This window comes from Rattus norvegicus, chromosome 6 (assembly GCF_036323735.1).
Source record: "Rattus norvegicus strain BN/NHsdMcwi chromosome 6, GRCr8, whole genome shotgun sequence".
In the NCBI taxonomy this organism is placed as follows: Eukaryota; Metazoa; Chordata; class Mammalia; order Rodentia; family Muridae; genus Rattus; species Rattus norvegicus.
The window spans coordinates 124,190,404-124,203,531 of record NC_086024.1 but is presented as its reverse complement, the minus strand read 5'-3'; the positions used below and the strand labels follow the sequence as shown (position 1 = coordinate 124,203,531).

The 13,128-nt window shown below is 46.8% G+C and overlaps 1 protein-coding gene across 18 annotated transcripts in view; it reads left to right on the top strand.

Annotated features, from left to right (window-relative positions):
* Foxn3 (forkhead box N3) overlaps positions 1-11,837 on the top strand; it is a 380,376-nt gene extending 368,539 nt beyond the window's left edge. For 17 of the 18 annotated variants that reach the window (XM_008764802.4, XM_017594165.3, XM_017594166.3 and 14 more), the window contains one exon: positions 5,211-11,837. In XM_008764802.4, coding sequence (XP_008763024.1) covers positions 5,211-5,757 — 547 coding nt within the window. In that variant the 3' untranslated portion in view covers positions 5,758-11,837. The remainder of the gene's footprint in view (positions 1-5,210) is intronic. The other variant, NM_001108047.2, reaches the window with a different exon arrangement.
* Positions 11,838-13,128: the final 1,291 nt, after the last annotated feature.

The window sequence follows — 13,128 nt, the reverse complement described above, 5'->3', positions numbered from 1 at the left end:
GCTTAACTGTCCTTTGTGGTTTGGGTCAGTTGGTTATTTTGTGTTGATTGGTTGGTTGAGTTCTTTGGGTTTCCTGTGACCTTATTTCTTGGCTTAACCTTTTTGATTTGATCATGATGAGTAGGCGTGGGTTTCATTGTTTATCCTGATAGCATTTATTGGCTTTTTAAATCTATAAATGGGTACTTTTCTTCTGACCTAGAAAATTCTCAGCCATTAAATCCAATGTTACATCTTCTGTGCTTTCTTACCCTAAAAGTCCAGCCCAATTTATGTAAATTTTTCTTGTATTTGGGTTTTGGTTTGTTTGTTTTGAGACATAGTCTCCTATAGCAGAGGTTGACCTTGAGACCCCTATATAGGTAAGGATGACCTTGAATTCTAATCTCTCTTCATCCACCCAAGAGCTCGGACTATAGGCAGGTATTTTGAATGGGTTGGGCTAGATGCCTGGCTACCGAAGCCCCAGGGATCCTCCCATGTCCACAGCTCCCAGCTCTTACGTAGGCGCTAAACAGGCTCTGAGGACCTGGCCACCTCCTCAGCACCAAAGCCCAGTTTCTCTGCTCAGTCCAGCCCCTCCCTCGGCATCCTCATCTCCTACCCACACTCTGTTATGGTTACCCCGTTCTGGGTATATAACTTATTTTTCAGTCCTTGAGAGAGGGTCTTGTGGTATAGCCCAGGCTGGCCTGGAGCTTACTACCCTTGTGCCTCAGCCTCCTGAGCACCAGAGTTACAGGACTGGCTACCTCCTGTGGCTCTTCTTTTGTTTGTTTCTATCCTGACCGCATGCTCTGGGTCAAGTTGTCTCTGCATGTGCAGCCTTAGTAGTTAGGCTTCTCTGGCTGTTTCTCTGGTCCCTCTCCAGCTTATAATAGTGTATCTCCCTTGCGCTTAATGGTTTTTAAAATGATGAGCCTGGGTTCTGTGTACGCTAATTAGTCAGAATTCTCTGTGGTTGGATTTGAAGTGCGTTCTTCCAGAGAAGATTTGCTTTCCAAACCTCTGGAAGCCTTGGGGGACGATGTCCATTTTAACTCCCTTGGAACGACCATAAAACCCATGAAGCTGACAACATCAGTTTCCCATCCCTGCTTCCTTTCCTCCTCCATCAGGCTGGGCTCTTCCCTTCCTCCATCAGGCTGAGCTCTTGTCCCAGTCCTGAGCTAGGCATTTGTTCCAGAGAACTCCTGGCTGCCTGATGGACCCATTGTTCACCTTCATTTTAAAATTATTCATTTGTATGTCGAGTTCAGGAAGGGTGTGTGTGTGTGTGTGTGTGTGTGTGTGTGTGTGTGTGTGTGTGCGCGCGCGCGCGCCTTTGTTTTGTTTTGTATTATTACTGTGAAGGTGTGTGATGATGCCTGTGCATGTGTTTGGTGCCCATCCAGAGGACAGCTCTGATTCTCCGGTTCCACTAGGGTTCCCAGGATCGCACTCAGGCTGTCAGGGTTGCATAAGAAGCGCGGGTTTGCCAGCCCTCCCATTAGTATCTAGTGAACTCAGGATGCCTAAAATCTGTAGTTGCACAGGATCTAACACTTTCTGTGTCACAACCAGAGAAACCTCTTCTCCCTGTGTCTCCCTGGCCACCTGGTCGGAAGCTCAGGCCTCTAGCTTGGCCCTAACTCTCTTGTCGTGGTCCCTTGTAGAAAAGAATTGCGCTGCCTCAGCTCCCCTGCTCCCATGGTCCCGTGCTAATTCTGTCTACCTATCCCATTGGCAAGGGGTCAGCCAATGCCTCTTCCAAAGGACAGCCAGTGGGTTCCACAGAGAACTCACAGGTACCAGCTAACCTGTGCCATTTAAGTAGGAAGGAACAAGTAATTCACTGTGGGGAAAAGCAGTAATTAGTGTATCCTGCACCTCAGCTTCTGAGTTACAAATGGTGATAGTTTTTTGACTTGAATCACTGCTAGGCCTCACTTCCTTTATTTCCCATATAGTTGACAAGAGAATGAACAACGGGTTTACGATTCAGAGTGTGTGGCTTCGTTGGCCTATGGTTTGAACTCCTAGGGGCCTGGTAAAATCAGGTGGCTTTCATTTATGCTAATCTGTGATCACTGTGAAGATCATGACTTCTAAATTCAGCCGATGCAGAGAAACTGCAGGCATTTCCACTGTGCCACATGCGAATTCGATGAATGGTTTGGGTTTTTGGTTTCGAGGAGGAGACTGTCATTAGAAAAGCACCTTCCAACATGTTCAGGATGGCTGGTTTCTTTTAAGCATTTGGTGTCCTGTAATGACAACCCCTATGACAGGAGCATTGGTCACCAGCTCCATGAGGCTGGCCCACACCAGTGTGAGTCACATGGCGCCGAGTTATTAATAATTGAAGGGGCTCGTCATTCCCTGCAGAGTTTGGTGTGTAATTTATGGATTATGAATCCGTGCTGAAATCTCAGAGAAAGCTAATTTCATTAAGTAAGAATGAGATCCGGCTGTGTTCCAGTTCCCACAGCCTAAAGGAGCGTCAGTGCGCCTGTCTTCAGCCAGAAAGTCCTGGTTCTGTTTGTGCTGGTTCTGTCTGCACGGAGCACATTCTTCTTGGGACTCCAGGCAGAAGTACTAGTACTAGTACTCCACTGTGGGAAGGGTCTCGGGCTCTCTGCAAATCTGTTTACCCATAGAAGGCTGAGCTGGGTGGTGTTCCAAGCCAGGTGTGGAATAATGTCAAAGGAAGGCTCTGGGTCCTCCCTCCGTAGCACAGAATCCAGGACCATAGGAAACCCCACTTTTCTGCCCCCTCCCCCATCTACATGGGTTCTCCAGAGAGGTATCTACTTAAAGCATTAAGTTATCAGGCTTGAAGTCACTCTCATGGCTTCCTTCCATCCACCCTCAACGTTTTCATTGAGAGAGGGTTGAGGATTTAGCTCAGTGGTAGAGCGCTTGCCTAGTAAGCGCAAGGCGCTGGGTTCAGTCCTCAGCTCCAGGGGGAAAAAAAAATTGAGAGAAAGACTCAAGGAGCACCGCCCCTCAGCCAGACCTACTAGACAGCAAGTTAGGCCCTTGTCCTGCTTCCTGCCCCATATGGCTTTCTCACTCCTGGTGTTTGCTCAGCAAAGGGCCACAATCTGCTGACCTATGCTACTGAAGTGGTCTCAGGTCTGGGTTATTATAAAACATAAGGATTTGAGTCCAGGAGATACTCAACCAGCCTGACAACCTGAGTGATCCGCGTGACCCATACAAAAGGAAAAGGACAGAAGGACTCTATAAAGTTGCCCTCTGACCTCCACATGTGTACCCACACACAATAAATTTTTTAAAATAAGGGTTCATAAGGAAATTGATTTATTAAAACCCAATAATGACCCAGTTCACTCATCCGAATGTATCTGGGTTCCCTAGGAAACTGTTTCATACTTTAGTAGAAGTTTGTTTTTTATTTCATAGTATCTGTGCTCAACACAAAATGATCTGGAAAAGCACAGGTGGGACATAGGGTTTGATCTGCTCTTTTTGTTTTGTTTTGTTTTGTTTTGTTAGCTGTTATAACATTTTTTATTGATTATTTTATTTATTTACATTTCTGGTCTCCCCAGCACAAGACCATCCCATCGCCCCTCCTGTTTAACTCTTTCCTGCTACTCCGTTTGGCTATGTTCACTTCTTTTTGTTCTAGGGCTTTCAAGTGTGCTGTTAAGTTGTTTGCATAGGATCTCCCCAGTTTCTTTACAAGGGCACTAGTGCTATGAATTTTCCTCTTAGCACTGTTTTCTTTGTGTCCCATAAGTTTGGGTATGCTGCGTTTTTATTTTCATTGAATTCTTTTTTTTTTTTTAATTTTTATTAACTTGAGTATTTCTTATATACATTTCGAGTGTTATTCCCTTTCCCGGTTTCCGGGCAAACATCCCCCTAATCCCTCCCCCTCCCCTTCGTTATGGGTGTTCCCCTCCCCATCCTCCCCCCATTGCCGCCCTCCCTGATCTGCTCTTGATAACTGGTGAGAGCTGGCTATAAACTCAGGTTTATCCGTGTGCCAGCCATGTTTATGCACCCAGTACACAGCCATGGAGGGAAGTCTATAGGGCAAGGGTGTGGAGGGCAGACTCTAAGGCTCAGGGCTGCATCCTGAAGCAGACCATGATGGGTTCATATCCTAGAACTTAATTTTGTCTTCATGCTGGATCCCTCATCCTTCTCACGAACGAGAAGGAAGCTCTTCAGGCGATGTACACGGTGGCAGTGGGAAATGACAGGGACCTCATGGTGGGAAAGGAGAGTTAGGAAAAGACAGCAAGCAACCAGAGGACGACCTCCCAGCCAGCCTGGCGCACCATCACCATTTCGTATCATCATGCCATTCTTGCCAAAATACTTCCTGCCCCCACCCCAGGTCCTCTTCTCCCTTTGGCTATAAGTAACCCTTGCCTCCTGCCGGCTTCCACCTACCCTGAGCATCTGCTCTGTGCCAAGCTACGACGTCAGGAAGGCAATGAAGTGAGCACAGTCACTCGCCCTAAGACATAAAGATACACAAAAACAGCACAAAAGGCCATCCAGGGCTTTAGGGAGAGCTGACCTGCAGTCCAGCAAGGAGCCACGTGATAGGGAATTGCAGGAGAGAGCTGGTCCAGGTGGTGGGGCTGAGGGCTTATATTTCAATTTCATCTTACTCTGTGGCTTTAGGAAGCTGCGTCTTAGCACTAACTCCTCATTCATGTAACGAGTTAAACACGATTATGGGCTCTATTGGGCATGTTTGTGAGGCGCTCAAGAATCAGTAACTTACCACCCTCTCACTTCCATGATCCGCCTTAACTTCTGTTTCGTTAGCTGCTCCCCTGGTCCTCTCTGAAGGGACACCCCACCCCTCTCTTACATGCACAGCAATTGGCAGATTGAGTGGATGACTGTCGTCGGAAGGTAGGTTCTTTGCCACATGTTGTATTTAGCTTTCTGATAAGTGTAATTTCCAGAAGAGACTATGCCTTTGTCTCCAAGGGGCCCAGCTAGCATCTGCCGGCAGTGGCTCCACAGTGCTGGAGCTGGTGTGTGCACACAGGTTAAGTGACAGTGTCATTGGCAGTGGGGAGCGGGGCAACCAGGAAAGGTAGAGAGTGAGGGGCGGGGCCCATCTGCAAACTTCACGCACCTGTTACCCGTATCTTGGAATCTGGCAGGGTTTGCAGGAGCCCAGATGCCCATGCCTTCACCAGAGATGTAATTTGTTGTTCCCTCTCCGTCTGCAGGAATAGCATCACCAGTTGCCGGGTGCGGACTGAGAGCGAGCCGCCATGTGGCTCCCCAGTGGTCAGTGGGGACCCCAAGGAGGACCACAACTACAGTAGTGCCAAGTCCTCCAATGCCCGGAGCACCTCTCCCACCAGCGACTCCATCTCCTCCTCCTCCTCCTCAGCCGACGACCACTACGAGTTTGCCACGAAGGGGAGCCAGGAGGGCAGTGAGGGAAGCTTCCAGAGCCATGAGAGCCACAGCGAACCAGAGGAGGACGACAGGAAACCCAGCCAGAAGGAGGGCAAGGACGCCCTGGGGGACAGCGGATACGCATCCCAGCACAGGAAGCGCCAGCACTTGGCCAAGGCCAGGAAAGTCCCCAGCGACACACTGCCCCTCAAAAAGAGACGCACGGAGAAGCCGCCCGAGAGCGACGATGAGGAGATGAAGGAGGCGGCCGGTTCGCTCCTGCACTTGGCAGGGATTCGGTCCTGTTTGAACAACATCACCAATCGGACGGCCAAGGGGCAGAAAGAACAAAAGGAAACCGCAAAAAATTGAAACAAGTCTCTGATTTGTTTTGAACTTACGGCCATTTGGTTTCAGCATGTCAGGAGATTTCTAATGATTTGTGGCAATATCAGCAATTTTTTTCTTTTTCTTTTTTCCTTTTGTTGGTTTGGTTTTCTTTACTTTCTTTCCTTTTTTTTTTTTAATTTGCCCCCCACTCCTTTGTTTTTGGACCCTTAAGAATTTTCTGTTTAAAGGAGATTGAAGCCATAGAAACTCATATCGACACTCAGCCGTTTTACAAAAGCTTTTCTTTATCTGAACACAAAAACCGAAAAACAAAAAGCCAAAATTAACCATTGCTTCCTGCAGCCTGTCAGACCTGTGCTTAAACCCACAGGGATGTTCGTGTCAATGCCACAGGAACGAGGCACGCAATCACCACCGCTCAGCCCAACCCTTAGGTTTAACAAGTCAGTTGAGCTTGGAGTGAGGCTGAGAAGCATTTGCAGAGACTGAAGAGCCCAGGTCCCCTAGAAACAGATTATCCCCAGGCTCTGGCCCTGGCATCCCACCTTACCAGAAGCGCCATCGCCATTGCCCTGTGGCAAGCCGGGGGCCTGCCTGCCCGTCCTCTGCACTTCCCAGCCTTGAGCCTGGTAACATCTCCCAGGTTGGACACCAGACTGTTCAGCTGGATTAGGTGTCAGTGACTGGAAAGGGAAAGCAGGGATTGTTAGAGCCATCGATAACCACTGAGTTCTGCTCTATGTTAAATCAAGAAGACGTTCCAAAAGCCATAAGCCTGAAGGTTGGTCCTGTGTACACACACACACACACACACACACACACACACACACACACGACTTAAGGTGATGTAGAAAACACGCTGTGCCCTCTTAACTGCACAAGGAAAAGCAATCGGGCCCAAGAAATGACAGTAGCTGTTAAGAAAGGAAAATGGTGCAGATTTTTTCCTTCTATATAATCTGATCCAAGTTGGGGGTGGGGGGTGCTACAGAAACTGCCATTAGTATTATGGTGTCTTTTCTTGAGGTTAAAGGCACGTTTGGTGGACTCAAAAAACAAAAACATGGCAACAATACAACTCCTGCACTGTCCTCAAAAATTAATATCAGTACTCATTTTTGCAACAAAAAAGACCAGTGATTTTCACATTCAGCCAGTGTAGCCAGCAGAAATTTCTGATCCACAATGCATGGATTCCTTTGAAGAAACGAAAAAAGGAAAAAAAAAGAAAAAGAAAAAAAAATCACAAAAACAAACTTTTTTTTATTCAGAAATAACAAAGTTCTTGTAAGGTAAATGATGTATTTAGCATGAAGCATGAATTATTTTCATATAAATATAGAGAATAGAGAGAAGACTATGCCTCTAATTTTTAAGCCCTTAAGCTTAGAGGCCCTTTGTTCTTTTTTTTTTCCTCCCTTTTTCTTTCTTTTTTTTCCCCCTTTTTCTTTCTTTCTTTCTTCTTTTTTTGTTGTCGTTATTATTTTGTTTGGTTTTTTGAAGCAGGTGTTTAAGGTTTAACCTTCTTCAGGGACAAATTCTGACTGATGGGGAGCTTACTCTGCAATATCAACTATCTTCATGCTCTGGTAGGGGCTTGGGTGGCTGAGCTCTATACTGCCTTGTCTACACTCAGCCCCGACCCCTCTGATTCTCTACTGAAGAGTGTGTCCTTCCCTTTGTCTGTATGTGTTTAACATGACGCAATAATTCGAGGGCAAACTTAGTGTGTACGATAGAATCAAGAGAGTTGTGGGACGCTTACTTGAGGAAAATCATTACCGTGATTTGGTTCTAGGAAAAAGGCAGTGAATAATTATGCAAATTCGCCAGAGGAAGGGGAAACATGCTAATGGGCCTTACTGGGTGAGGGTAAGAGATGGGTACTTGGGTAGGAGGAAGTAAGTGATCGAGGGGTTGGATGGAGCAGCCCTGAGCCTTCCACAGCGACGGTCTGATGTCGCAGCAAGACGGGGGCTGGCCATCTCTGCCACTTCAACACAGTGACCACCTTGGGACTAAGACCACCTAAATAGTGAGAGCTGAGTAACAACCAAACCACGTCACAGAAGCCAGAAACTTCAGTTACCTTTGCCAAAAAAAAAAAAAAAAAAAAAAAAGTTTTTCCTTGAGGTCTAAGAGAAATCCCTAAAACAGTATGGCCTCCTGTCCAAATGGAGGGAACTTTTAAAAGCAAAAACACTTCCCTGGCTCAGGGTGTGATGTTTGGGAGATGGGGGAAACTAAAGTGACCTTGAACTCTTGAAACAGGGCAGTGGTGGGCCTTTAAAGCTATGCCCACGTGTCAGCACCAGGTACCATGGTAACCTCGGCAACCCAGAAGGTTATCTGGTGCGTTTCCCCCTACCTAACCTGAGGGCAGCTTTGGGTGGGGGGGGGGCTCCCACTTTAGGGCAGGCTAGATTTACCCTCACATGGCCCTCAGCCTGGACTCTCTCAGCATGGGGGTTCAGGGTCAGATGAGAGCACAGGTTGTGTTCTCCACAAACCTCTGACACCCTACAAGCCATCCACAGCTCTGGAACCCTGAGCCACAAATTGATTTCTACTGTCCCCTTTACCAAGTCCAAAAGACTCCCGCCCCCACCCCCAAGATGTTCAAACTCAGACGTGAGGGTAAAGGTGAGCACTCAGCACTGTTTCTGGCGGGGACTTCTTCCGACGGAAACCCCACGCGGGCTGTCTCCCCTCAGTTCATTGTTCTCAGAAGGGGCTGAGGCCTCTTTCAGAGATAACAAGATGCAGTGTGTGTGTGATTTACTTTTCTGATCTCGCCGAGATCTGGAAAACTATCTTATACAAGTGCGTTCTGAACCCCAGAACCACTCCGTTTGCATAAATACCTCATCGGGCAGCTTTGTAAGTGTTATTTTCCCGAGCCTCCCCTTGGCACCTTTGTTGGAATTTTCTGGAAGACTTGTTGGGGAAACTTTAGTAAGGGTACTTTTTTCTATTTTCCTCCTGTTTTGGGCGGCACGTTCATTGTGCGTAACCAAAACAACGGCTCAATTGTGTTTAACTCTGTATTTTGACTGTTGAGGCGAAAACAAAATCATCAATGTGTATGTGGCTGTTTGTAGCGAAGTCTGCCGAATGAGGCGGCCCATGTCCTTAACAAGCCAAGGGGCAGGAGGCGCCCTCTCTTCCCCCTCCCCCAAGAGCAGTAGAGAATTTAAGCACAAGCCTATTTGTGAAAGAATATTTTGCTTAAGTGTAATTCACTTTAGTGTTGGACTTCCTTCCCAAACGTCAGGTGTTCTTTTAGCTTTCAAACTAGCCTGTGTATCCATTAGAAGGACAGATCGCCTGAGCATCGTGAAAGGGATGCGGTGTTGTTGCTGTTTTCTTTTTTTTTTCCTTGCATTTCTCCTGTGGGGAGAAGTGGCGGTTCATGTGTCATTCCAGTATCTCACGTACTCACATGGGGTGGGGGGAGGGGGAGGGGGAACTATAGCAATATTTACAGATGCTTTGGGGACACATCAGCACCGCGACATTACAACTACTGGCTGTCGGCCCTCGGACACATTTAAGAGAAGAGAGAGGCTCGCTTTCTTTTCTCAGGTGATACATCGACATTTTTGTATCCCGCTCCTGGCAGTCTTTCCTCGTTCTCTAGTACTTTTTGGAAAGGGTCTGCACCGTAGATTTTCTTTCTAACACATCACCAAGCTCCTACTTCCCTCTGCATCTCCAGTCAGTATGTTCGTTCTTCAAGAGTTCTTTTGGTAAAGCTGGCTGTCCGAAACTAACGCTGAACCAAACCCACATGTGGATTGTGGCATGAGGAAACCATGGTCAGGATGACTGGGGCAGGTCTCCATCTTGGGGCTGAGCCTTTTAAGAGGGAATGGGTTGGTGCCCTTTCCCGAGAACAGGTTTTTCTTGTACAGTCATTAGCATGTCTAGTGCTTCCTGTTCATAGCAGTTCCAACACGGGGCTTTCTAGAAGGACTGTTGCGTCCAGTGGGGCCCAAGCAAGAGAAGGGGTGGTTTGGGTGCCTAGAGGCCCAACACAGCAGGCCAATGTACAACGCCCCAAGCCACCAATTTGGGTTTTATTGATGCCACTCCAACCTCTGGACTCTCCCTGGAAGGGAGAGGGTCCTGACATGATGCCAGAGTTAGGGACAAGTGCTCAGAATGGGAAGTTTTCCCATATATGGGATTAGACTAAATTCAATGTGATTTCTTTTTCCCCTTGCAAATCCTATTCAGGTTGGGACTCATTTCTTTCTGGTGGATCACAGCTGCCCAGATGTGTAGATTGGTTTCTGTGTCCTGTAGACAAGTCCTTTTCTCTCATCTTCAGCAGGGTTTTTTATTTCGTTTTTTTGCCACCAAAAGAAAACATCGGAACATACGTCCCCTCTTAGTTGTGACTTTGCATTGTTGACAGTTCAGTTCTCTGTGTTGTAGGTCCCAGCCCACCAGTACTCTATCAAACACTGTTAGGCACATGATGCAGCACTGTGATCTAATTTAAATAATACTTTTTTATTATTTATACTACTATATATAATATACATCAACACTTTTGCTATATAACCTAAGTGATAAACCCTTTTTTTGGTTACCTGTCAGACTCTAGACTTTGGTCCCTATTGCAGTTAACACAGTTACAGAATTGTAATGGTGTCTTGTTTTATTTTTTTGTTTTTGTTTCTTTTCCTTCTTTTCCCTTTGTAACGGAATGTGTAAATCAAAGTATATACATTGTGTGTTGTTCCTGTTTCTTGGGATGTCATGAGGAGTTACACACAGCATTCAGTGTTCTGTATAGACCTGCCCACCTTCGTGAATTCATCTGTTAACTCCTCCTCCTCTGAGAGCGCGCCAGCCACGGTGGCTAACTCCCAGCGTCCTCTCTCCTGCTGGCTATTCTTGAATTAAGCACAGACTCGTCCACTCGGTTGCTTTATCATGAATAATGGGCGTGACTTGGTCACTCTTCTACCCTTCAGCAAACAAGTGCTAGCTTCTTCGCTGACCAAAAATTAAGGAAGGAAAACACCATTTTCAAAACGATCCACCTTTTCACGGCCGAGACGGATGTTAGTCTACGGTGCTGCCTCGCGCTGTCGAGCCTCTGGAATGAGCCCGCTGTGGAATGACCATTTCTGACTTGCTATGGGATGCTCACAAGTACCCTTCCTGTCTCGTTAGTATTGGAATCAAGACTCATTATTTGGAATCTATACAGCAGTGTTCCTCCACTGTGTTTCATTTGCAAAAGTAGAGAACATGCCTTCTCCACCCTTTTGCAAATAAATGATACTCCATATTGGATTCTCAAAAGACTTCGATATGGTGATCCTGTCAAACCTAGAAATTGTATTATCTTTTCATACCTGACTTCCCCCACTTCTCCTGTTTTAGAGGAAACAGCACACTTTCAGTTACGGACACAGTCTCCATTTCTAGAGTATGTGTGTTGCAGCCATCCAAGGTCATAGCTGGCTCAGCCAGACTCATGCCATTGTTCTCACTGCCTGTCCTACCATGGTGCACATGGGGAGGGAAGAAGAATGTGCGTCTGGGAAACAGCTACATAGACTTTTTGTTTTTTTACTACTCTGATTCTGTAACACTTCTGAGTTTTGTTCTAATTTTACAGAAAACAAACAAGACCACAATGATAAAGCAGAAGCCCACAAGGTTTGTGGCTGAATCTTAGAGTCACCCGACCTTTCCTGGCCAACAGGTCTACATGGCCAAATTTATTTACAAGAGTAATAATTTCTTCAGAAGCCAATTTTTTTTCTGTATTTCTGTACAAAACTGCCAATATCATGAACAGAAGGGGAGAACCGTAAAGGAGAAAGCAAGTGATGTTCGGTGGCGTTTGCATTAGCCTAAAGCAGCGGTGTGACGATGACTCCATCAGCCGAGCTCCAGGGACTTGGTGTTGCTTGGGAGGGATCCATACAGCATTTTGCGTTCTTCATGTGTAATCATATTGCCAAAGACAAACTACTTCATCATTTATTGTAAATAACACTTCCCCAGACCTACCATAAAGTTTCTGTGATGTATTGTCTTCCAGTTGCAATAAAAATGACTGAGTTGCATCAATTGAAGATAGGTGTTGTGTGTTGTGTAAGCAACATCTCCATGTGCAGGTAGGCACTGAGCCGTAGAGTGTGTGTGTAGGTGTATAGCATGTATAGTGTCTATTAGCCCGCTTTAAGTGGGGGACTGCATTACCAACCTCACCCTGGTTCCCTTGGATCCACAGATGAAACACACATTAGCTTATTTTTAATATGCTTTATAGCTCGATGGCCAGGCTCTTCTAAGCCTCCCATGGCTAACGTGCCCTTACCTTCACTCCCAGCTCAACACCTCTGAATCTGTCCTCAACTTAGTTGTGTTTCTAATCTCCTGCCTGCTATCCCAGGCCCAATAGGGGAAGCGGCCAATGGCCATTTCACCTGAGTTCTCAAATGGCTGGTGACTCTCTCCCTTCAAGCATGGCAAGTCTTCTTTCCCCCTCCTATGTCTAGCCTGCCTGCGGGAACCTGGAAGTCCCACCTCTCCCACCCAGTCATTGAACACTAGCATCTTTTATTGATCAATCAAGAACCATTGGGGAACAGGTCTGTCAGTGTTCACACACAGATTCCTGATCAAAACATCAGAACCACTCCCTACTGTGTGTGTGTGTGTGTGTGTGTGTGTGTGTGTGTGTGTGTGTGTGTGATGTCTGTGAGCTTGCGTGCCAGGTATCTGTGGAGGCCAGAATGGAGCATCAGACCCCTGGGTGTTGGAGTTACAGGAGGTTGTGAGTTGCCCAGTGTAGGTGCTGGAAACCAAACTTGGATCCTCTGGAAGACTTTACCTTTTGAGACAGACTCTGTCCCTGAAGCTGAAGCTCACCAATTAGCTAAGCTGGCGTGCCTGCACATTCTAGGATCCCTGTTTCCGCCTGGGGTTAGAAGCATGTGCTTGCTTTTCTTTATCTACTTAATGTGGATACTGGGAATCTGAACTCGTCTCCAGGTGTATACAGCACGCCTTTTACCACCTAAGCCATCTCCCCAGCCCCGAGAGATTCTATTCTGTGTCTGAACCCACAGTATCAGGTGTGTGCAGCTTCAGTCTGGTGTTAGGGTCTCAGCTGCAGGCCATACCCATCTTGGAACATGCCTGCATTCTAATGGGAAACCTCTCAGTGCCCTGCAAAGCCACTCATGCAGGGCAAGCACATGGCTCCTGTCACAAGCCATAGAACCTGTGGTTAAGACCACTGGTCTTGTCTGGAAGTTACCAAACACTAAAATAAGGTTGCATTTCTGGGGTCTGCTTACATGTTGGATGATGACATCCTAAGAGTCATTTTGGGGATCATACCTCCACTGTTGAAGTGTC